General features: G+C 49.2%; 1 protein-coding gene across 1 annotated transcript in view; it reads right to left on the bottom strand.

Moving 5' to 3' along the window:
- Pebp4 (phosphatidylethanolamine binding protein 4) overlaps positions 1 to 25,968 on the bottom strand; it is a 194,687-nt gene that overhangs the window by 160,171 nt on the left and 8,548 nt on the right. Inside the window, exon 4 of the mRNA XM_058580428.1 lies at positions 25,267 to 25,393. Coding sequence (XP_058436411.1) covers positions 25,267 to 25,393 — 127 coding nt within the window. The remainder of the gene's footprint in view (positions 1 to 25,266; positions 25,394 to 25,968) is intronic.

Here is a 25,968-nt window from a genome sequence, read left to right on the forward strand (position 1 = left end):
ACATTGATGACAAAAAAATCAATCAACCACGGACCCAGAAATGACAGACAATAGAAGTAATATAAAATACATTAAAAGTTATTATATTTATATCCCATATGTCCAGGAAGGTAGAGGAATGCTTAAATATCCCAGAGACATGGAAAATAGTTTTTAAAAAGATTTACATAGAATTTTAAGAGATATAAATTTCAGCCGGGTGCAGTGGCACACACCTATAATCCCAGCAGCTAGGGAGGCTGATGCAGGAGGATCGCGGTTTCAAAGTCAGCCTTAGCAATGACAAGGCGCTAAGCAACTCGGTGAGACCCTGTCTCTAAATAAAATACAAAATAAGGCTGGGGATGTGGCTCAGGGGTTGAGTGCCCCTGAGTTCAATTCCTAGTACCTCCCTCCAAAAAAGATATGTTTCAGTGTCTATGATGAAAAATAAACTGTGTGGAATTTAACAGAAAATAAGCGACACAGCTTCTATTACTGGCAGACATAGTATTATGGTTTGGATCTGAACTGTCCCTCAAAGGCCACTTGCTAAAGGACTGGCTGTCAGCTTGTGGTGGAAACCTTAGGAGGTGGCGCCTACATAGAGGTAGGAGGTCACTGGGGGTGTGCCCTCAAAGGGAATATTTTGTCCCCAGCCCCTTCCTCCCTCTCTTCCCTTCCTGGCTGCCATGAGGTGAGCAGCTCTGCTCCACCATATGCTCCCTGCCATGATGCTCTGCCTCACCACAGGCCCAAAGCAACGGGGCCCCGTGACCATGAACTGAAACCTCTGAAACCAGGAGCCCAAATAAACCTTTCTCCCTTTAAGTTGAATTTCTCAGGTATTTTGCCACAGTGACAGGAAGTTACCTAACACACATAGCAAGAGAAAATCTTAAAAATGGAACATAGAGAAAAGACTGGGAAAAACCTGGAGTGGTACCTCAGTGAGCTGTGGGGCATCATCAGGTAGCCATAGGCACATGTAACTGGGATCCCCGAAGGAAGAAAGGGGCAGAAAAAAATAGTAGAAGAAATGATGGCAAAATTTTTCCAAGTCTGATAAAAACTATAAACCTACAGATCTAAGAAGCCCAACAAAAAGAAATGCCAAGCAAAAGAAACGCAAAGAAAACTCCACCCAAGAGCATTATAGTTGCAAAGACAAAGACAGGTTACCATTAGCAAATGCAGCATTGATAGTCCATGACACACAGCAGCAAAAGATTCTTCACGATCAATTGTGGTTGCCTAGAATGATGTGCCCACTGAAGATAAGAGTTTGACTGGCAGAGTTGCAGGATAAATGGGGCAAATATGCTAGGTTAAGATGGCTGCTTCTGACTTGAGTGGAAAGATTAAAGAAAAAATTACAAGCTCAAGGTGTCAGTTCTTGGCTCAAGGAACAATCAGAAAAACAGGATATGTCAAAATACACTCTGCTGCCATGTATATCTAAAAGGAACAAATTTTTTAAAAAAGAAAGAAAAGAAAGACAGACTTAAGACTAGTCTAAAAGACTCTCCCATGCCTTCTAGCTTCAGGGTCAACAAAACTGAAGTCAGAAATGGTGTGTGACCCTGCAGGGTGCTGTATTGCAACCTAGGTTAGATTTGCTGCCTTGTCAGATCTGGGAAATGTGGGACCCTGTGAACTAGGATGGTGGATTCAGGTGACAGAACCTCAGCCCACACTGAGTCTCCTTTTCCATCAGAAGCTGACCTTTCTCCCTGGTCCTGCCTTGCAAGAGGACCCCCATTCTCCCTGGTTCCACACTTACCATACCCGCTGCTCCTGACTTGCTCCTGAGTCAAGTTTTAGCCTGCCTTAGGGAAACAAGTTCAAGCACTGACCCTGAAACAGTAGACTTCCACACCAAAGTGACTGCCAGTTTGGGGCAGAAATCTGAGCAATATATAGTGAGATTCTAGAACACAGAAGAAAGCAGCTACATTTTGATTGGGCCATACTGATCAAAAATGGATTCTAGACTCAAAGAATGAGCTGCATTACCTGAGTGTGATTCTGCGTGTTTAGTGTGCTAACAACAGCTGAACTCAAATGTATCTTACACTAAATGAAACTGAGATGACACTGATACCTTGACATAGCACCAAGGAAGGAATCCAAGTACACAGGGAGCTATAGCAATGTTGGAGTGGGCTTATCTCCTGGAACTCACACACTTCCTTCATGAGCATTTAGAAATACTTTGGCAAGGGAATGGCTAGCATTCCTTCTGCCTAGGTTGTCTTCAGAGTTTATTTTTGGTTTTCACACGTTTAACCATGATATCTTTAGGTTTTCTGGTTGGTTGGTTTGATCCTGACTGAGGTTCTCTGAGCTTTTTTGGATCTGAGGTTTCTTGCCCTCCACCCTTTTTAAAAAGCTTCTGGTCATTATCTCTTCAAATATTTCTTCTGCTCTGTGCCCTCTCTTTTCTTTGTAGGGCCCCAGTTACACGTATGTTGGACCATTTTATGTTGTCTCACAATGCTTGGATGCTCTATTCTGTCCTCCACACTTTGTTCTCTCTTTATATATGTTTAGATCATTTCTGTTGCTCTATCTTCAAGTTCACTGTTTCTTTTATCTGTTGTGTCTAATTTGCTGATAAGCATGTCTTGAGTTCCTATTTCAATTAGCCTAGTTTTCAGGGCTTGATAGAAGTTCTGCCATTTTTACCACATTACCTTGCAGGGGCTGAGACCTATACCTGGACACAGACTAGGTGTCATGGGCCCTGTTCTCATGGGCATATTGCTTCATGCCAGTCTGTCTCCTGGGGCTCCCAATTACTGCCCTCTACTGCCTGCTCTTCCCTGGGGCAGGTCTGATATGTCACACATTAGACATGAGACATAAGCCTTAAAGTTGCTGGTAATGTAATTGAGGGAGGTGAGATATTCCCAAAACACCACCTTGACATACAGTGAAATGGGTGCCATTAGAACATGGGGTGATGAGAAGGAAGATGTGTAATCTAGGAGAAGAGATAGGGACTTGAATTTATAAAACCACTGGCCTAGCCCTAGTGTGGTGTTATGCATTTGGGTCAGGGCTGATACCTATTGATAATCAGGAATCATTGAGTTTTGTTTCTCCTGGCCCCACGATCCTCACCCCAATGGCTTATATACCTGATGGTTGGAGTATCCCGTGGAGATATTATCAGGCCTTCATTCTATTTGCCAAGAGCAACCTCAGGTTAAATGGGGTCTCCTCTGACCTCCCCCATCACCCAAACTATCAGTTCCCTTTCATCCTCAACTCATGGATTTTGGGAAACTGAGCCAGGTGCACTCCTACCCCCTTTCCCAACCTTTTATTCAGGAAGATTTTTCTGGTACTGGATACTTATTTAACTTCTCATTTCCCCCTCCTTCCTTGGTCTATCTCTCGATCAGTGTTCACTCTGAGGCTCACCAGTCTCTCGGACTCTGCCAATGCCTCGTTTGGCCACTGGCAGAACCAGCATTACACAGAGGTTGGGATGCGAGGGTTCATGAGGAAGAATTTCACAGGTGTCAGATGCCTCAACAATCTTACCACATACATGATGCCTAAAATCCCACAATTAGCGTCTCCTTTAGTTCACTAGTTCTCAACTTATATTGAATACATAGTGTATGATGGTTTATCTTCTCTCTCTCATATATATATATATATATATATAATATATTTATCACATTATATATTATATATAAATCATATAAAATATTATATATTGCTTATATGATATTACAGTATTTTATATACAGACATATAAAATGGATAATACAGCTGTTCCTCAGTATCTACAGGGGATAGGTTCCAGGAATCTCCTGGAGATACCAAAATTCCATGGATGCTCAAGTACCTTACATAAAATGGCATAGTATTTGCATATAATCTATGCATGCCTCCCACATACTTTAAATTATCTTTGGGTTACTTAAAATGTCTAATACAATGTAAATGCTATGCAAATAGTTGTTGTATTGCTTAGGAAATGGTGACAAGAAAAAAGTCTGTGCACATTCAGTACAGATATAATTTTACAAATATATTTTTCAATTAAAAATTTTCTTTTTTATCCAAGGTTAGTTGACCCCAAGAATGCAGAGCTTGTGGGTATGAAAGGCTACCGAGTATCCATATCTACATACCCTTCTATCAGTGTGTGTGTGTGTGTGTGTGTGTGTGTATCAAATATCTGAATGTGCTAAGGCTTATTGTAGACACTGAGATACAGAAATATTTAAGAAAATTATAGAAAGAGCCTGAAGATAAAAATAGGAGAAGGCTCTACCCAGACTTGACCGAATTAAAAACGCCTGAGAACACAAGCGACTCAGAGAGTTCTGAGGACCTTGATATATTGTTACAACAACTACATAAGATAAAAATGAAAAAGAAGAAAAAGGAGACACAGGGCATGCAGGCCTACTGTAAGAAGGGGAAGGGAGTTAACATCGGTCAACAAAACTCTGAGGAGGAGGAGGTAGAATATCTAGAAGAAGATATGGTGCCGATTGCCCCACCTCCGTATGTGGGGGGGAGCCAAGGTTCCGGGAGATCTTTTCATGCACAAGTTTGGAGGACAGTTAATACAGATATGGGACTTGCATACCCTGTATTTCAGGACAATAACAGGGGAAGATATCATGAGCCTTTAGACTTTAAGATAATTAAAACCTTGGCAGAATCTGTCCGCACTTATGGCATAGATGCCGCTTTCACTCTCACTCAGGTGGAGGGACTTACTAGATTTTGCATGACTCCCTCAGATTGGGCTAGTCTAGTCCGCGCTTGTGTTTCCCCAGGGAAATATTAGGAGTCCAAAGTTGGCTGTTTAATGTTTCTGGAAGTACCCAAGACTCGGAGCGAGGTAGGAGGCTTAAAATTTCTGCAAATAATTCACAATTATCTAATGCTACATTACCCTCCGCAGCAGTCCGTCTCCAATCTCCGTTCCTGTTTCTTTTGGCTAATGTTACATCACAGGGGATGCTTAATTGTTCTAATATTACCTGTTATTTGTCTGAGTGTTGGAATGGCTCCTGGACTACGGCAATGGTTATGAAAATTCCAACTTTTGTCCCGATCCCGGTTACTGCAGATCCAGAGTCATTTCCTATTGTTGAACTGATTAGAGCCCGTAGAGATTTTGAAATTACGGCAGCCATAGTGACAGCTGTGGCGGTATCTGCTGCTGCAGCAGTTATAGCTGAAGTAGCCATGGCCAGCCAGGTACAAACTGCTGCCACTATTAATCAGGTTATTCAACAAACATCCACCATACTTGAATCTCAAAGTAGAATTAATCAACACATTTTATCTGGGATTCTGGCTGCTAATCAAAGGATAGATCTGCTTCAAGCTCAAGTTGAGGAATTGTCTGACCTAGTACATTTGGGTTGTGTTGATCAACGTGCACATTTATGTATAACCTCTGTCAGATTTAATGATTCCAGAAATGCCTCCCGCATCATCGGAGAGTATCTATCCGGAACCTGGTCCATGGAAGCAGAAAACTTGATCCAGTCTCAACTAACCCAGATAGCTGTCTTGAACAGTACCCGTGTCGATCCCGTGACTTTGGGTCAATTCACCGATTGGATATCTTCTGCTTTTTCCTTCTTCAAAGAGTGGGTGGGAGTAGGCATTTTTGGTGCAATGTGTTGCTTCGGTGTTGTACTTTGTTTGTGGCTTCTCTGTCGCCTTAAAACTCGCGATGCACAAGAAAAGGCTATGATCATACAAGCTCTTGCAGCTTTAGAAAATGGCAACTCGCCTCAAGTCTGGCTTGCGCATCTTAAGCAGTAAACCTTTGTCATGGTCGTTACACCCCAAGTTATTATAACATTGCACTGGGATCGACATGACTTTCCTTGTTATTCTCTTAGTGTTGGAAAGCCCTTGCACTCTGCCGGTCTTACTGCCATTGCACGCAGATGGGTTTCCACACTGGTGCTTTTCTATCACCTTGAAGTTCGTGCCTTTCTTTCAGGGTGCTGTCAACTTGTTTGTCATTATAAACAGTCGCAGTTCAGCCTCAGCTACCCCCCTTCGTCCACCATCGTCACGATACAGGATGCGAGGCAAGGCACTGCACTTGAGTGATCCTTGACGAGGACCTCAAGGAGAGCATGTCCTATTGCATGCGGGTTAGACGCGTCCACGCCCCGTCCCACGAAAAAAGGCGTCGGCTGATATGGCCTCAGATCTGGGGAAGGGCCCTCCTTAGGACTGAGCCATACTATGCAGCCACTTCTGCACAGTGGGGAGAAACACTTAAAATTGAGTAAATCTAAATTTCTTTTCTGCTAGTGGAGAAAATAATAGCCCTTTCCTCCTCTTCCTCCTCCTCCTCTTCCTCCTCCTCTCCTCCTCCTCCTTCTCCTCCTTCTCCTTCTTCTCCTTTTCCTCCTTCTCCTTCTTCTCCTCCTTCTCCACCTCCTCCTCCTCTTTCTTTAAATTTAAAATAGTTCAGTTTCTTGTCATGCAAAGTTCCCTGGGATAGATAACATTTTAAGCTGCCACCAGTCACCACATGATGATGTGAGGTGTTTCAGAAGAATGGGTGCATATGGGGGCTCTCCATGCCCACAGGGGAAAGAGCTGTGGGAAAGGACACAGCACGTGGTGGGCCAAGGTGCCAAGGCAAGTCCATGCTTATCTCTACCACTGGACCCTCAACAATAAGCTCTCTGGTTTTAGGATACATTAAAAATATCACCAAGTAATTTGCTTTTCTTACTCAAAACTTTCAAAAACCCTATGGGATGGGTGTTATTAATCCAAATCTATAGTTGAGAAAACTGTCTTGGGGAAATGCATCTCTTTCTCCAGCCCAGATGTCTCTCTCAGACATCAAATTCTTATATATGAAAACATTCTCAATCTCTCTCTCTCTCTCCTGGACATCTGATAATGACTCAACTCACAATGTCTGGACCATCCCTAAACTTACTCTCCCCTCAGTCTTTCCTTTCTGCTGCAGACTGAACTCTGTCCTGAAAGTTCCCACGTGGAAGCTCTAACCCCCCAGTGCAATAATATACAGAGGAATGACCTTCAGAAAGTGATTAGGTCATGAGGATAGGGTCCTTATAATGGGATTAGTGCCCTTATGAGAGGAGATACCATATATGTACATACCATATGGTTACAGTGGGAAGGTGTCTACCTGCAAATCAGGAAGCAGCCCTGACCAAGAACTGAAGCTGCCAGCACCTTGCTCTTGAACTTTCAGCCTCCAGAATTGTGAAAATATTTGTTGTTTAAGCACCCCCCACCCCCCGCCAACCTGTCCATGGCACTGAGTTATGGCAGCCTAAGCAGACTAAGACACAATCTCAGGACATGATAAGGATCCTTCCAGGTGCCAGCTGCTCAATCTTATGCAGGTGCTTAATCAAAGTGCTCTACATACCAGGTTAGGGTGAGTTTCGAAAAACAACTACAGATGCTCTTTCTCAGGGGAATTTCTCCCTCACGCCCTGTCCCCAAGTTGGACAACCTTTGGGTGTCTATTAGCTCCTCTTACCAACCCCCCTCTCTTAGTAAGTCTTTCTTGGGGGTGTGCGGCAAATGAAACACTGCTTATAAGAGGAAATTTGTGATTGAAATTCAGGACAAAGGGCAGAATGAGCTTGGAGAGCCCTGGGAGATAAGAAGTAGGGGAATTTTGAGGGACTTAACCCCAAGTAGGCTTCCCTATTGCCCGGAAGGATGGAGTTGGGGAAGACAGAGAGGAAAGGGGTGAAAACTAGACCCATAAGGAAACGGAAGTCAAGTCTTCCTTACTAGCCCTTGCTATAGAAGTTATCACAGAACTGTGACTTGGTGAATTCAAGCCATCAATGGGCAGCACCTCGTGGTGGCAATACACAACCTTTGGAGCCCGATCACCTGGGGTTTGAAGACCAGCTCTGTGACCTGGGCCCAGCTACACTCTGGGAGCAGTGCCTAACATATAGAGTCAGCTCCCCATCTCTGGTGGTAGGAAAGCTGCCTAAACAACCCGCAGGTGACCTGGGGACCAAGGGCTGCCAGGGCATTTGGTCTTCATTATTCTCTCTCAGCCCAAGGCCCTCTGGGCAAGCGCCACTCCTCTCTGGGCAGCTTGGCTGATGGAGGGCAGAAAGAAGGTGCTCACTGTCTGAGGTTTTCCTGTCTGAGGGGCCTGACGTCCTTAAACAGAGAACTGGGCCATCAAAATGGTTGATTCTAAAGAGCCCACGCGGGACAAGGAACGTTTTGCAGGGGGCAAAAAGTCTGTTAGTGTGCTCGGGGAGGCTTTTGGCTGTGCCTGTCTTTAAGAACTGGGTGCTGGGCCTCCAGCACGTGCAGCTCACCCTGAGTGTCTCCACGGTATCTGCAGGCAGCACCTCGGTGGGAGCACCTTTCATTCTCTGAAAAGCTCTGTTTTCCCTAGTGGGAGGGGGCTAAAGAGGAGAGAGGCATGTCATCCACCCAGGGTTGTTAGAAAGGGATTCAACTATTGCTGAAAGATTGCAGGATTCGCACACATTCGGTTTTTAATTTTTTCAGAGCATCCCCGGGCATTATGCCTCTTGAGCAGCCTAATGATTCTGGGGAAGCAGGGATGGCCAGGGAGATTTTATCAGCCGACATTACACACTAGGAAGTCAACATCACGAACTGGTTAAGTCCACCTGCGGTCCACAGGCAAGTGATACTCGGCCTGCACGGTTCATGCTCTAACTATTCTAGGCTGTCTTCCTGGTCCCCAGCTCTAAAATAATTCACAGGGATGCATTTCATGTATGTCACAGGGCTGGTGGGTGAGAACTCAGGCCTTGACTCACACCCTCATGTTGAGCCTATTTACTCTTAGTTTAGACAGAATTCTGACATTCTCCATTATTAGGTTTCCCATCCTGTCACAAATTAGAAGACCATAAGGATACTAACCATCTTTTGACAGCAGCAAGAAGTGACAGATGACAGGAGGAAAATAAATTTAAAAAAATAATTTTAGCTGTCTTGGGTGGTTTTGTGTAGAGGCAAATAGCCCTATGAATTTCCTTGATCTTCTACAGAGATCCCTCTGAGTGATTGAAGAAAATTCCTGCTTTCTTTACGAATATAAAAGGCAATCTATAGCCTCAGGCAGCCCTGAGGCCTTTTCCCCAAACCCATTCTCTCCTTTCTGAGCCTCTGTCCTGGGGGGATTGGATCCTATCCCCACCCTTAGGGCCCTGGGAATCAAGAAGAGCATCAGGTATTCATCGAAGACTCTGCCCTCTTGGATTGCCTGTGCTCTTGTAGGGAGCATGTTGTGTTCACCTTCTGCCCTGATCCTTGGGGAGGGACAGGTTCCCTCCTGATCTTGCATGTAGTTGACATTATCTTTAATACTCTCTACACTGTCCTATGAGATTAAGGCCACCTCCAGAGTTCTGATGCTCTGTCCTAGATGATTGATAATTAGTGGAGTGTTAATCTGTTGCTATAAGAGGATACCTGAATGTGGGTATCACACACAAAAGGGGCTTATTAGCTCAATAGGTTTTGTGGCTAAAAAGTCATCTGTTTGGCCACTGGGGAGGACCCCCTTGACTGAATCGCAACATGATAGAGAAGTGGGAAGGGGAACAGCGGCATGAAGGAAAAGGGAGAACACACAGCCAGACAGGAAGTCAGAGAAGTATCCAGGAGTGGGCTTGCTCTTTTGTAACGTCTCGCTCTTATGAGAACTAACTCCATGAGCCCCACATCGATCCCTTTTTCTTTCCTTTTGCAGATTGAACCAGGCATTGAACCCAGGGGTGCTCTACCACTGAGCTACTCCCCAGCCATTTTTATTTTATTTTGAGGAGAGAGTCCACGTTTCCCAGGTTGGTCTTGAATTTATGATATTCCTGCCTCAGCCTCCCGAGTTACTGGCATCACAAACATGTACCAGCTAATGTTAAGCCCTCTCAAGGGCAACGTCCCCAATGGCCTCATCACCTCCCACTAGGTCCCACCTCATGAAGGTCCTACCACCTCACCACTACCACAGTGGGCCCCAAGTCTTCAGCACATGGGTGGCACACCACATACTGATCCTAGCACAGGGTGGTGACCTCCTCTTCAGGGCGATGCCAGCCCTGCAAGGGGGCATGACCTCAGTCAAGTAGAAGTGTGGCTACAAAACCCCATCAGAATGCAAGCCAATGACCCCCCCACCACCACCACCTACCACCTGACTCTGAGCACTATGTCATTTCTGGAATAGACCACACCAAGTTCCCCGGGTCCTCTTTATCCTGTGGGGCAGAGAGTTGTCCCACATATACACATGACCTTTCCTGATGCCTTCTTAGCCTCTGCCCCCACAGCCTGAGGGGCCTGGACACCTGGACTTCAGGGCAGCTCTGTCATCAGCCCTGTCACTACAGATGTCCCTAGGGTAAGAAACAGCTCCTCCTGCACAAGAGTTAAGCTTCCAACATTTCATGAAGGGTCAAAGGGCCTTGCAGTTATTGCTGCATAAGTAAGTAGGCAAGAGAGGTTGTCCAAAGGCAGAGCCCCAGGGACTCCCGTGGGAGGGCAGGGGGGGGTGCATTGGCCAGGAAGCTTTTTTAGGAAAATGGAAACTCCAAGCCCAGGATCCCAGGCCCTGCTGGACAACCTGAGTTTGCATACACTGTGGGTGGGGTGGGGTGGAGCTTGGACCCTTCTCCAAATACTGCACAGACCTTGCTCCATAGTGAAATTGCAGATTGAGCGGGCCAGAAAGGATGGCAAGGATCTATCAGGAGTGAGCACCTGGGACTTGATTCCTTCTCATTTGATCACACGCCCAAAGTTCAAACTGGGAAGCATTGCCCAGGAGCTTAGAAATGTTACTAGCAGAATAACAATTCATTTGCCTGCTATTTGAGACAGAACCACGATGTTATGATTGAACGCACAAATTTGAGAACCAGATGACCAGCATTCAAATTCAAATTTGGGCTTCATTGCTCATCAGCTGTGCAACCTTGAACAAGTGGCTCAGCCTTGTGCCACTTATTCTGTGCCTCAGTTTCTTCATCTATAAAATGGGAATAATGGATGATTGTGAAGGGTAAATGAGCTAATATTTCTAAAAGTGCTTGGAGCAGTGTCTGGCACATGTCAGTGTATGCTAAATAAAGCAAAACAATCGAATAAAAGGCAGGGCACTAAAAAGACGAGGCATTTCCAAAAAATGATATTGAGGTTCAAGAACAGTTCTCTCTCATACCTAACTTCTCACCCTGAAGGCAGCAGTTCCTGAATGGGGCTGCTGGGGAGGGAGTGCGTGAAGGGTTAAACCCCCAAGTGCACAGAAAAACAAGTTCCATCTGGTCCCTGGGACAAAGCGACAGCCTGCAGAGCCCCCAGCCCGGGCTCCTGCTCAAAGGACACATTGCTTTTTAAAATCCAACTTGTGGCTGCTTCAATCTATAAATCAACCAGCTCTCCACACCCGAGAGCTCCCAGCAGGACTTGCAAATGGCAGGAAGACGTGTGTGCTGAGAAGAGGCTTAGGAAGGAGCCCTCGCAGCTCCACCAAGGGCAGCTGGACTCCAGCTTCTTCATTTCCTGTGCGTCATGTTGGGTGCCTTTCAAGGAAGGCACGACTGTGCCCGGGCAAAGAGAGGGACGGCCAGAAAGAGCAAACGGGCAAGGGCAGGGCTGGGAGGAGGACTTCTGTTTAGATCCCCAACTTCAGTGAACAGCCCCTGAGGCTCAGTTGAGTCCCCATCTTTGTTCATTGAGGCAACAACACGAATAAAGACACTTGCCTACCACTCCACACCATGGCTTGGACCCTGTCTTTGGATGTCAGGCTGGGAGAGGGGCAAGGCTGCCTATGTGAACCATCAAACATGGCCCAGAAGCCAGGGAAGCCCTGAGCAAGGAGCTGCACCTGGCGCAGCCTGTGCCCAGGCATCCACTGCGGGACCCAGGGCTTCCTCACCTGCAGGGGAGAGGGAGCCAGGAGGAAGAGCAGGGTGCCTCCTGGTGAAACTCTGCTGGAGGCAGGGCCCCTCTGTTTCTACCACCCCCACCACGTTCCGCCTGGAGAATGCGGATCCAGCACCATCATAACCCTGCAGAGCAGGAAAGTAATTCACAAAAAGTTGGGCAATTCAAAGTTACAGTTTCCACAGCAACCAGCACTCAGACCATTTGGGGAGCTGAAGCCTTTTCCTCTTAGTGTTCACTCTTTTTTTTCCCCCCCAAATAGCATTTTCCCCCTTATTAAAGTAATGCACGTTCATTGGAGAACATATGGAAATCACAGGCAAGTGTAAAGGAGAAAATAAGAATCACCCTCAATCCCGCTACTCAAGGCGATCCAATGGTAACATTTTGATGCCTTCCCCATTCATCTGGTTTTGTATTTTCGAATGCATAAAAAGATTTTTGAAATTTTTGAAAATTTGGACTACAGTGAAATTACTGTTTTATCATTTGGTTTCGTTCACTTAGAAATATATTGTGAGACTTTCCAATAGCCCTAAATATTCTTTGAGAACATGATTTTGAGTGGCTTTACGGTACATTTTCATATGGATAGGGTACGTTCTGTTTATCCAATCTATTGTTGAACATTTAGATGGTTTTCCTTTTTTTCCTGCTACTTTAAATAACACTACAATGAACATCCTTTTACATAATTTTTTGCATATGTCTCTGATTAAGCAATCCTATTAGAATGAAGAGCTAAAATCATTGTTTCCAACACAATGAATCTGCTAATGATTTTGATACACATTATCAAATCACCTTCCAGAAAGGTTGAAGCAATCTGTACCTCTACCTGTAAGATACACTCTCCTTAAAAAAAAAAAAATATAAACTGCCATCTGGTTGATTTTATATAAAGTGCATACCATTTTTTAAAATTGCATGTTTTGAATTATAAATAGAATTAAACCTTCCCTTCATATTTTTAATGAACTTTTCCTCTTCCTATAATCACTGGTGAACATCCTCTGCCTTCTTTTTCTATGTGATATTCATCTTTTTCTTCCTGACTTACAAGAGCTGTTTATGCATAAAAATAATAACCCTTTGTATATTTGTGGCGTATATGTTCTCTCAGTTTATCCTGGAATTTTTACTTTGTTCATGGCATGTTTTAAGTATGGAAGTTTGAAATATTGTTGTGACTCACATCTGTCTTTTGTTTCCTTTCTGACTGTCCATTCTGCTCAGACAGACCCCCTTCACCCTGAGATCAGATAGATGTTTACCTCGATGTTGCTCCTCTACGTATTCTCTAGCTGAGGGGGTTTGGCTTTCTGTCAATGCTCTAAGCTACCTGGGTTGCAGGTAGACGTGGTTGGGCATTAGCTTCCCCAGTGGTCCTGGGGCAGGAGCCCATCTGGCTGGGGCAGCGATGACTGCCAGGCAGACGCAGGACCCAGCCTGTCGGCTGCTCCTGTCTGTCAAGACTCAGATTTGCAGGCACCTTTCACAGGGGCCCCTGAATGTTGCTAGTGAATGGAAGAGATGAACGAGGAGGAGGAAATAGCTGTTCCCCGATTACACACAGAGAAAGGTACACCTCACGTGGCCTTGGTTTCCCATCTGAGCTGGGGGTGGTGGAGGATGGGAGCGCCAGATGTATGGAGAGCTGGCAAGCGGCTTCAGGCGCAGCGCATTAGGAATCCAGGGCTCCAAAGCTGGAATTAACCATCACTCTACTTGCAAGAGGAACTGCCAGAGGCAGTTTTGCTGGCTTTGCAAATCACCCAAGGCCAGGTTTTCATGAAGAGGTGTTGGGGCAGAAGGAACCTGGGGCATCTGCTCCCCAAATTGGGGGTCTTCTCTTCAGTTTAACACCTCCACTTCCCAGCAAGGGACCCTAGAGTCAGGAAGTACAAGGCAGGATGGCACGATCCTGAGCAAAGGATTTCTCAGCCTCCTTCCAGGAAGGGAACACTGCAGATTGTCCCCGATGAGGAGGTCACTGCCTTCCATTGTCCCTATTTCATTCCAGCCTTCTGATTTTTCACCAAGGCTGTACAGCCAGTTTGTCAAAATAAGTTCTTCATGTACTGTAGGACAAGCAGGGGATTTGTTTATTCATTCCACAGGTGTCTACACTCTGCAGCCTTATAGATATCCTCTTCATCGAGTGATACAATAATTCCTTTCCACCTCTCCTCCCTTTTATCTCTCCTTAAACCCCTGGGGGGCGGGGGATGGACTCTCAGGCCCCAGGGCAGAGCCCTGGCCTAGGACATGTAAGGACCTAGGTTCAATCCCCAGCACTAAAAAGGACAGCAAAAAGAGAAAAAGAAAACTCTCTCGTCTTGAACCTCCTGCCAACTAGCCACTGCCTTGCTCAGTTGTCATGCTGAAAGCCTGCTCTGGTCACCTGGGATCATCCATCCCCCTGTTATGCCCACCACCACCACCACTGTCTACTGAAAGCTGCTGACAACAGACACTGACAAGCTTTATATAAATGATGTCATGAAAGCTTCCTCTAGTAATCTTCATTCGACAAACATTAAATATTGATTAAGTGCCTACTATGTGTCTGAGACGGTTCTAGCACTTGGGATGCACCTGTGAATAAACCAGGGAAGAATTTCTGCCCTTGTGGAGCTTAGGTTCTAGCTGGGGGAGGGGTGGCAATATACAAAACAAAACACAGTACCTAGGTTATACATAGGTTAGAGGTAGCAAATAGAAGTTGAGAGGTAAGGGGCTCAGGCCTGTCAGAACTGGGGGATCTGGAAGGCCTCCTCGAGGAGGTGACCTTTTAGCAGAGATTTGAAGGGAGTGAGGGTGTGAGCCATGCCAGTAGAGGAAGGAAGCCACCCAGGCAGAGGCTGCTGCCAGGGCCAAGTCACCAAAACACTGCTGGTCAAGAAGCTTCAAGGAGGCCAGGGGACAGTGAGCTAGGCAGGCCAAGAGAGGGAAGAAAGGAAGTAAGGGGCAGAGGAACAGGGTCCCCTGGGGCCTGGCAGGCTACTGTCAGCACGTTGGCTTTTACTCTGGGGAATCAGAGTATTTCTTAGCAGAAGCGTGAACTGATCTGACCTGCAGACTTACAGTCTCCTTCTGATTGCTAGATTAAGAACATGCTAGGTGTTTGGGGGAAAACAGGGGTGGTAGCAGGGAGACCAGGCAGGGAGGCCATTGCAATAATCCAGGTCAAGAGGGTGGTGGCCCTGGCCAGGGTGTGAACATGGAGAAGAGAAGTGGTCAGCTTCTGGCCTATTTCCTGGTGCAGTGGCTACATGGTGGGAGAGAAGAGGAGCTGCCCGGTGGCTCTGGATGGTCATGTCACACAGCTAGAAGACTGGAATTACCCTTTACCTAGATGCAGAAAGACTGGAGATGGCGCAGCTGAGGGGAGGCTGGCCACTGGAGGCTTGGGATTAGACATGTCTTATTTGAGGGATCCAACGAATACCCCAGCAGCCATGTGAGAAGGAAATCTTTGTTATGTGGATATTTAAAGTCATGACCCTGGATGAGACCATGGAAGGAGAAGAGGTTGGGGAGAAGAGGAGCAGCCAGTAAAGGAACAGAAAAGTGAGGAATGAGAAGGTGAATCCAGACAGCCTGGGTCAACAGACCAGTAAAAACACCCCAGTCTAGGGGGAGAAGTCACTGCTGGGTCTAATATTCCAGATGGGATAAGAAAGATCAGAGCTGAGCTCTTACCCTAGGGAAGGTACTCGAGATTTCTAAGGAATGGGAAAAGCATCTCCGCGGAGGAAGTAACTGGACAGAGGTCGCAGAGCTCCAAGCCACAGCACTAGAGTGTCAACATCGTTGTGGGTGCGCATCTGCCCCAGCCTCTTCCCACACCCTCCCCTCAGGCTCCAAAGGTCTGCGATGGATCGCAGGCTGGCGGCTTTCCGGGTCAACACCTGCCATTCCCGCTACAGTCTTCAGCTCCGACCCGGGAAGTCTGCGGGTCGAGAAATCCCGCCATGAAGAGGGGACCTTCTGAACAGGTTTTCAAAACCTTTTCAATCCCCAGTGGGTGACAGGCTTTCTCGGAGCCAGTGGCAGCCTCCGCACCTCTCCTTTTCCTTCCCCGCTGCTTCACCCAACTCTCTGGGAACCTGACCCCTGAGAGCATGTCGGGTCAGCACTCTGGTCCACTCTAGGGATTTTTTGCACATTCATAACAGCAGGGCATTGATTTCCGCAAGCGACTGGCAAAGGGAGAGATGGGAGAGGGGGTAGGGTGCTGAGGTGTGCACACCTGACCCCAACCAGAGACCCTCTGTGTCTTCAGTACCAGGTGTTATCTCCACCGTGTGACGCGCGATTCCTGCACAGCCTTCCTGCCTGGGTGGCCCCTGCCACGCAGCGGGCTCCGCGGTTCCTGGGGCAGGAAGATGGTCGCCTATCGCCCCCTGGTGTCAGATTTTTAAATTGCAGCCCCAGGAGCCCCAGAGGCGATCCCCCCGCCTACCCACCTCTGGGCCTGGGGAGAGGCTAAGGAACAGTGGTGGCTCATCTACCCTCCCCTCCCCTCTCTTGGGGATTCTGGGTCCCACACCTGGGCCTGGCCGAGGCCGTCTACTTTCCCCGCGTGATGGGAACAAAACGGGACTGGGAGTAAAACTGTCCTGTGGGGTCTCCTGACTTTTGTCTTGGGCTGGCAGTCTCAGACCCAACAGGCAGCAGAAAATAGAGTCCCTGATTCGTGGAAACGCTTGCTTAACTAAGTCACTTGACATTGCTGGACCACCACTGGCCCATCTGTAAAGGGAGGTGACTGAACCGAGGACCACAGGACCCACACCCAGCCTGTGTCGCTTCCTGATCTGGCTTCTTCCGGGGACCAGGCGCTTGGGAGACACCTCAGGCCATTTGGGGCACACTGTGAGTTGCCTTCTCCCCTTCAGTGGGCAGTGCAGTGGGTGGGTAGGGGTGTGGGCTCTGGAGTACACCCAGAACCAGCTTCAAATCCTGACTCTGCTGCTCATGAGCCATGGCGTCTTGCTGTGTCTCCATTTCCTCATCCGTCAAACAACCGTTAATCTTGCCTACTGTGCTAGGTGGCCCCGAAGCTTAAGTGGGATAATTAATGTTCATAGAGCATTTAGCACAGAGCCGGGCCACATGGGGAATGGCCAGTAAATACCACCGAGTGGTAACCACTTGGTGACAGTAGGGATGGAACAGGTGGGAAAGAGCAAGGTTTAGAAGCTAGGGGGTCCGGGTTGTAGTCTCTTCACTCCACTTAATCCATCTGCCCGCCAGAGTGCAATGAGACTCAAATGAGGTACCTCCCTGAGCCTCGGATTCCCCACCATGGACAGAGACCAACACTTACCTGCCTGCCCTGTCTCATGGGACTGATCAAAAACCAGGAATGTGAAATTACAGCACGTGCCCCAAATAGAAAGGACTGTCAAGACAGGGAGCGCACTTTGAAAACCATAAAGCTTACTCTGCTTTTAACAAGAGACAAAACTCCCAGCACCCTGCGCTATGAATCGCACTGCACTGCATGGGAACCTCCTATTTTCTTGCAAACACCCAGATGTCTCTGCCCTTGAGGAGTTTACATTCTCCTTAGAGAAAGAGACAAGAAAATGAATGGTGAGGATGCTAGAGATAACCCATGGGGCGGAAGTGGGTGGCTCTCTATCCACCCCAAAGTGGAGGGAGTTGAAACGCCCAGTTAAGGGAAGAGCAGTTCTCAGAAAGGAAGCTGAGCCCCTGGGCAAGAGGCCACAGCAATTCCAAACCCCTGTGTTAGTTATAAAGGGAGGAAACTGCTGGGATCGGAGTCAGGAGGCCTGTACGGCAGTCTGGGCTCTATTAATCTGAAAAGGTACCAGGCTGCCTGTGACACCCAGCGGGCTGTGGTTGGGGCCAGGCAGACTTGACCAAGCACAATGTGTGCTCCAAAGTCAGGATGGTAAGCTGACTGTCCCCACCATACCCTGTCCTCAGTCAGTTCTCTGCCAAGAGGGCTGTGGACTGCAGCCGGCACCTCCTCCCGTCCCTCCCAAGTGTGCAAGTTTTAACAAATAATAAGTGACATATTACATTTTTTTTTTAAGATCTGGGAAACTTTCCCCAAATTTCTCTTTCTTTGATGAGAGAGGCAACAAGTCCCAGTAGCATTTAAGCTGTAACTGTCCCCCAAAAGAGCTGCACAACTATTTTAAATCCCAAGAAGCCTTCTCTGACACTCAGCAGTCCCCTATGAGCAGAGCCCAGTCCTTCCAAGAGCCCCACACAGATTTTTGCTGAAGGGCTTCTTTTCTAAACCCAGGATGCAAACCCACTGAACTCTCCCTTCAGGTCCCATACACCAACCCACAGGAGCGGCCCACACACTTTTTTTCAAAGAAACACTATTTGATCTAAAAAACACCTGGAACTGTTTCCGCAGCTCTTGACTGAGCTTCAGCTGACACCAGATACTCCATTGCTGAGCAAGGGCCCGGCAGCCCTCTGCACAGGGGTCAGGTTCAGGTCTGGCTGGAAGTTCTGCAAGCCCTGAAGCAGTGAATACTTCAACAGGAAAGGTGGCTGGGGCTGAAGAGGACTGGGTCTGAAGGTCGGGAGCAAGACGTCAGTCATCTGAGGGCATAGTCCATTCTTCTATGGCCTCCCCTCCGTTGTCAAAGTTCAACTGACCTCCTTCCTGGGAAGAGAAGGCCTTCCCGGGCAGGGCAGAGATGACAGTATCTGGCAGGGGTCAGAGAGTGGAGCGCCATCGAGTCTGGCTCAGATGGATAAATGACTGAATGACACCTTGAGTCCGGCGTGAACATTAGGTGATTCCAGAGGTAAAATTAGGTAGGTGAAAGGGCAGTGGGTTGGGAGGCGGGACCCTGCGGTCTTGGGTGAGTGGGGCCTTGGGCGGTGTCCCTCACCTGCTGTAGAGGATTGTGAAATCCTTCCCGGGAAATTTCTCTGCAATCTGATAATCATCTCTCCCATTTCACCTGGTACTGCTGTGCCCAGAGGCGCCCCTGACAACATGGCCAGGCAGCCTGGGCTGGGCTGGGACACAGGGGATGATTAACAGACTTGGACCACCTGAGCTAAGGAGCCAGCAACCAAGGATGAAATGACAAGTGTGGGCGCAGGTCTCCTGGAGGCAGCCCTACTGGGTACTGGGTGTCTTCCAGACCTGGCTCTACCCATCAGCTCCGACCCCTCAATCTTTCCCAGCCTCAGCCACCCTGTGCTCTGTCTCCCACTCAGTTCCTGCACCTCCCACAACCTCCGGAAGCCCGACCTTCCTTCTGTCTTTTATCTACCTGTTAGGTGACAAACCAGCAAACCCGTCTAACCACAGTGACAACCTTATGTTTTTACTAAGTTCTGGTTAGGTGCTGGGCAATGAGCGATGGCCACATCTCATTAATCGTTCCCCAATAATTGGCCTTGATGGTCTTCCCACCCTGGACCCCTCACCCTGCCCTGACCTTACCTCCCATCCCCTGTTCTGGAATAACTCACTGCATCCCTCAAGAGCAGTGCTAGGGACTTTGCCAAACCCACGGGCTCTTCTCCAGCTCTGCTCTTTGAAGAGCCTTGTGGCCACCTCTCCCCATGCTGCCTGTCACCTGCTCCTTCCTGCCCCGCACACTTCCTTACCTCTGTGCTCTGCCCTGCCCATGATCTGGGCATTCCCCACCCCCAATCCCCAGAGCCCTACCACCTGCCCTCCCCTGGTACCTTCTGCAACATTTCTCCCCATAGATGAGGCTCTGCTGGTGGAACTCCAGCCCACAGGGGCTTGGGGACCCCTCACCCCAGCACTGAGCAGCACCCTCCAACTGGCTGTGACCATGATGGCATGCCCCATGCCACTCACCACCTTCTTCCTCCTGCTCCTCCAACCTTTTGGGGGCTCCAGTCTCTGACCTCAGTCAGTGCCAGGTCCTGTCAGTTGTGAGGTGTCTGGGACACCCTCTGAAACCCCACCTCTCTGACCCACCCCTGTGCTTATCTTAGTGGTGTTTCCAGAAGGCCCTATATGCCCTCCTTTGCCCTGTTTTGCTATTACCCTTCCTCCCAGCTCCTTCCTGACAGCACTGAGTCTCAGGTGTCTCTTGGCAAGCTCTGGTGTGGTGTGAGTAGCCAACCCACTCCACAGTTTCCACTTCTCCTCCCTCCCTGATCCCTCGGTGCAGGTCGCCTGTGGCTTGGTGGTTGGGTCCAGTGGGTGTCCATCTGACACCACTGGCCAGTTCTACTGACTGCAACACGTCCTCTCCCTAAGTGAGAGGTGGCCTCACAGATTCTGCTTCTGCCTGGATGCCAGTGACCCTAATGTAAGCCTCTGGCTGTGCCACCTCTGAGTGTGCACAGTGTCCTCAGATCTGGTGTGTATAGATGGCTCTGCTGCTGGCCTCTATCAGTCTAGTGCTTCCTTTGCTTGGTGAAGGCACTATTCTCAGGGTCATTGGGGTCCATGTCCACTACAGCTTATTGGTGCTGTGCCCAAAGACACCCTTTGTCCTGGTATAATTATGAACAGCACCCCCGCCTGACCCTCACAGGGTCTTGTTTGGGATGATAGATTATATGCTCCATCTCACCCTCACCCACCCATCCCAGAAACCCCGGCCCCCACACCCACAGCCCTATGGATTCCACCTCTCTAACATCTCTTACCCCACTCCACGTTCCTGCCTTCAAGCTCACCTTCTCTCCATTCTTCCACCTGCTGTCAGGTGACCTTCCAGAACTGCTAAACTGACCACCTTCACCAGTCTAACCATCACATGGTGACCCCACCCCCACCCACCTGACTTCAGTTACAACCCATGTACCACGCTGGGGCTCCCAGCTTTCTATCTCCTTGTGGTGTGGCCCTGCCCTCTCCCAAGCCTCATCCCTCCCCTAGCCATCCTGACCCCTGTGTGCCTGTCCCTTGCCAGGTTTTGGCTCACGGACACCCTGTGACTCTCTGTTTGCCAGCTACCTGTCTCTCCCCCCAGCATCCTGGAAACTCTGTAATGGTGTCTTTTATCCTTGGATTGACAGTGTGTCCAGGGGGCCAGGCGTGTGGTGCCAGCGTGAGTAATGCCAAGTCATTTGTGACTGCAGTGCCCTAAGCAAACACCTGCTTTTGAGGGCCACATGTATCACTCTCTCCCTCTGCAAGGAAGACCTGCCCCCAGCCCAGGGATCTGCTGCAGCCACCAGGGGCTGCTCTCCTGAAACCACATGGGCATCAGAAGCCCAGTGTCCTGACAGGGTCCATTATTCTGTGGCAGCAGCAGCAGCCCTCATTTTCCTGCTTGCGCTGGTGAGCTTGGGGTCTGCTTCAGAGAGGAGCCTCTGACTCCCCACTCTGTAGGTAGGTCTCCATATCTCCAGCCTCTAAAAATTGGTGTTTAAGAAGTGGCTGGCGTGCACCCTGTAATCCCAGCTACTCAAGAGGAGGCAGGGGGATCACATGCTCAGGGCAGCCTGGGCAACTTAGTGAAACCCTGTAGCTCACTGGTAGAGTGCTTGCCGAGCGCTTGCCGAGCGCTTGCCCAGCGGAGGACCTGGGCGCCTCCTCTGCTCCCGATTTGGTGTTGAAATTTGTACGGCCGCTAGGGGGCAGCAACACGCGCAGCTGCAGCAGGGGCGGGAGATGCACTTGCCCAGCCTGGGACGCGCAGGGACACCTGCTTTCTGGCGCCTGATTAGAAACCTGAAGGACAACAGGACAGAGCGCTGTGGCTTTTGTTCCTTCCCTCTAATGCGTGCACGTTCCCCACTTAACGGCAATTTCTTCCCTTCAAAAGGATTCCAGCTGGTTAAATTTAAGGTGAAGAATAAGCCCCAGTCAAGACACTTCTCAGGGTCCTTTCAGTTTTCGTTGGCTTTAAGGACGGGATGCATTTAAAATGTTGGCCTCTTAATGTTTGTCAGCGCTCAGGAGGAGAAAAGCTTCCACTTAACTTCCGCAGCGCCCAGCTCCCAGCCTCGGTGCTCAAGAAGCATGACTTTGCCGGCTCTGCTCCCAGCACTACCCCCACCCCCTCCTCTCTTTCCCTCCTTGGTTTTCCTTTCCAAGCCCCAGCTCCACCTCTGTGCTGCCCGCTGTCTGAGGTCCACTGGGCTCAGCAGCTTTCCTGCACATGCCCAGGACTCCTGGAAGCTTAAACAACCAACCTGGGGCTTACACAGCTGGGGGCTTGCACTCTGGGAGGGGTCCTTATACCTGCCACTCACTGGTCCATTCTTCCCACCATCCATTCACTCATCCGTGCACTCACTCGCCCTGTGGCCCAGCATGGGACCTGCGATGCTGGCAGGAGCTGTGGGTGATTCCAGGAAACGCCCACCGGCCTCCTCGCTCTCCTAGTGTTTACAAAGTGGTTGCAGCTGTGAGGGACACGAATGGGCAATGGCAGGACAGGAATGGGCAGGACAGAACAAAGCCAACACCCTGTTTAGCGGGCAGGAGACACTGAAAAGTCTTAGCAAGAAGCCATCAGCCAGGGGTGGGGGCCAGGCCCAGAGAGGGGCAGTCAGCAAAGGGGTCCTGGAGGAGGAGGAGGAGGATTCAGGATGGGAGGAGGGCCCACAGGCGGGTGAGCAGCCTGGGCCAGGGCGTGGAGGCTGCCCCACGCCCACTGCACCCCTCCTGCCAGGGCCTCGGGCCTTGCTTGGGGGGCACCCTCGGCCTGTCCACTGGCAGTTGAGGCCTTGGTGGCACGGTTTTAATCACCTTGGAAACAAGGCGCTGACCCATTTAGCCAGTCACCCACTCTTGCCTTCCTCCCTCAGGCCAGGGCCCTGTGGAAATGGCTTCCTCCTTCTCTGGAGGACTGGGGTTCCTCCCCTCTCCTGTCCCATTTTTGAGGAACCCTGTTCCCAGGGTGTACCTGCGTCCTCTCTAAGGGCAGGTTTGTCCCCTGGAGCCCTTGAGGAAGCTCCAGCCCCAGGTTCCTCCATCCCCCTCCCACACTGACCAGGGGAGGCTTCCCTCCAGCAAGCCCCCAGCTCTGCCAGCTCTGCCAGCTCTGCTCGGCTTCAGCGGACCTTGCAGGGTCCACTGCTCAGGCCCGTGGGCTCTGAAGCTGGGCAGGCCTCGGTCCAGCACTGCCCTGGCCAGGCCCCTTACTTCCCCCGGAACCGCTGCTTCCCCGCCTGACCCTTCGCACAGGCAGCACCTGGTGCTCCCGCAGCAGAACCACCCTCTTCTGCTCGCTGGGGCTGCCCAGAGTCACCATTTGGTTCAGGGGTGGGCGTGTGATCCAAGCAGGACAGATCCTGGGACTTTCAATGGTTGGAAAGAATCCATCTTTTCCCACTGGGATTGATAAACTGGTCAAACTTCAGCCTAAGGCTATTGGGGCCATTTTTGTCATCGAAGGAAAGAGTCTATTTATAAGTAAAAATAGCAGAGAGAAAAGCAGAGTCAAGACATGGATGGAAAGATCCCTGTGACATAGTTAGAGCACCTAGATCCAACCAGACCTGAAAGTTATGTCTGGAGGGTTTTTTTGTTTGTTTAGTTTTTTATTAGCAAGTTCTCCCCTTTCTTTTGACTTCAACCAGTTTGAGTTGGATTTTTGCCACTTGTCACTATCAATCTTGACTAAAGAAATACTTAGCTTGCAGACTTGATGAGAGAATTGAGTGAAATGACAACATGAATAACAACCAGTCTAAAGTGGCACTCAATGAAGGGCAGCTTGTCACCGACTTTGCCTTCTCATAGTCTGTTACATTTCTGTAAACCATAGTGCTGTGGGAATAGGATACTACTTTTTCGTCTGCCCACTGCTTTAACCAAACCTTCCTTCACAAAGTCTTTATTCTCCTGGGCTCTGTCAGACACAGCCCTCTGTCTTCCATAACTCTAGACCAGTTTTCTGTCCCACCTAGCCCTGGGCTGAGACAGGATGGGTTTTTTGACAGTGAAAGATTTCATTTCAGGGTGTGACAGATGCAGTGTCTTCTCTGTTGTGTCCATACCTCAGGACAATCCCATCCTCAAAACCCCAAACCCAGGACTTCCCCAGCGGTCTTCAAATCCCTCCCAGGAGGGACTCCAGGAGCTAGAAAAGTCTATACTGCCATCTAGTGGACATATTGGGCAACAGCCGCTCAGGGAATGGAGCCTGGGAGATTTGATCCTGGGATATCATTGGGAAAGCATCTGGCCTGACCTCCTGGGGCCCTGCAAGTGAAAACCCCAGGACAAGGGAATTAATGGGAGAGTCATGAGTCCTGTCCCATGGGAGAGCATATACTTGTCCCTAAGGAACTGGGTACCTGCCCTGCTTTCGTGGCCCTCCACCCTGTCCCAGGAGCTAGAAGCACAGCAGCCTTCTGTTCTGTGCTCCTCTTGGTTGTCCACGGTGTGGCCTGGTTGAGGGTCTCCAGGAAGGAGGGACAATGTGTGTGCAGGTGTGTGTGTGCGTGTGTGTGCCTGCTTGCTCAGCCTTCCAGAGTAAAAGGACGTTCGTCACAGTTGCCAACAGGACCCATCAGTGAAGCTTCCCGACATTAGCCACATAAGCTGTGAAACATACTAGTTCCCTGATAGTGACAGACACTTGGACAAACGAAGACGCCTCAACCATGTGACGCTGCTCTCTCCAGCTTGCTCCTTGCTGGGCCTGGCTTGGCCACTGTCAGGCCTGACCAGGGGAGTGTGGGGCCGCCAGGCTGCACCAGGAGAGAGGAAGCAACCCTTGTGCTTCCCAGCACATTGCATAGAAATGACAATCACATCCTAGCCACAATCCCTGTGTCTCATCCTGTTAGTGACCTGTGTCCTGGACACATCATAGTCCTTGTGTCCCTGTTGACACTAGCAAAACAGCAGAGAGCAAGAGGTGAGCCCAGGAGTCGAGAGAGAAAGAAATTGCTCAGAAGACCGGAGCAGCCTCCCGGGGACATGGCGTGACCGCTGGGAGCCACAGCCCCACTTCCCACTTCCACTGCCTTTCCCCACCTCACCAGAGCTCCAAGCACAGGGAAGCTTCCACGACGGGATGGGACTGATCACTCCCCAGGGAAAGAAATAAGAAATAATCACTTGCAATTCCTAAAACACTTTGATCTTCTACTTCAGGTGACTGGGCACAAGAAGAGCCTGTCTCCTACTGTGACAACCAAGCATCAAGATGCACGGCATTGCCAAGGGTCCAGTCTGCAGGCCTCCCCACCCCACTCTGTCCCTAGGCCACCGGGCCACTATAGGGAAGGCACAGCCTCATAGCAACAGCCTTCTGGCACCAGCAGACCCAACCCTGATGGCTCTGCATGTGGCTTCAAGTCCCACAGCAGAGGGAGCTCAGGAAGAAGTCAAGACCCCCAGACCCCCTGCAGCCAGCCCAACTCACTCACTTCAAGGGCTCTGGGGAACTTGACGATTGGCTCTATCCAGTAGGTGATCTTATGCCTGAAGTTGTTGCAGTCAGGAATAAACATGCAGGCGACATTTCCCACCTCTGGGTAGAAAACATCAAGGCCCCTATGGAGAGAGGGAGGTGGTCAAACCATGTCAGGGTCCTAGGGGTCCATGAGGTTGCAGGCTAACATTATTGGAAGGTAAAGTCAAATGGGTTTAAATTCCAAATCTGCCACTAACTAGCTGAGTGACCCCAAGAGTCACTTGGCCTCTTTGTGGCTCAGTCCCCTCACCTGTAAAAGGGGATACTAATAGAACCTGCCTCACAGGACTGGTGGGAAAAGTCAGATAGTGTCGGCATTTACAGCAGAGTCCAGCACAGCCGAGTGGTCAGAGGAACTGACCATCATCAGCGTCTACCCCCAAGAAGAATCTGCAGTCATCTCTTGGTATCCTTTGGGGATAGATTCTAGGACCTTCCATGGACACCAAAATCCTTGGATGCACAAGCCCTAATATAAAATGGTGTGATATCTGCATATAACCTATGCACAGAACCTGTAAAATGTTAAATATCTTACACCCTAAAACAGCGTAATATTTGCATGTAACCTCCGTACTTTGTGTCGCCTCCAGATTACTTACATCTAATACAATGTAAATGTTGTGCAAATAGTAGTTACACTGCATTGTCTAGG

The sequence above is a fragment of the Marmota monax genome, unplaced genomic scaffold (assembly GCF_021218885.2).
Source record: "Marmota monax isolate L192 unplaced genomic scaffold, Marmota_monax_Labrador192_F-V1.1 WCK01_AAM20220418_F8-fsc00040, whole genome shotgun sequence".
Lineage (NCBI taxonomy): Eukaryota > Metazoa > Chordata > Mammalia > Rodentia > Sciuridae > Marmota > Marmota monax.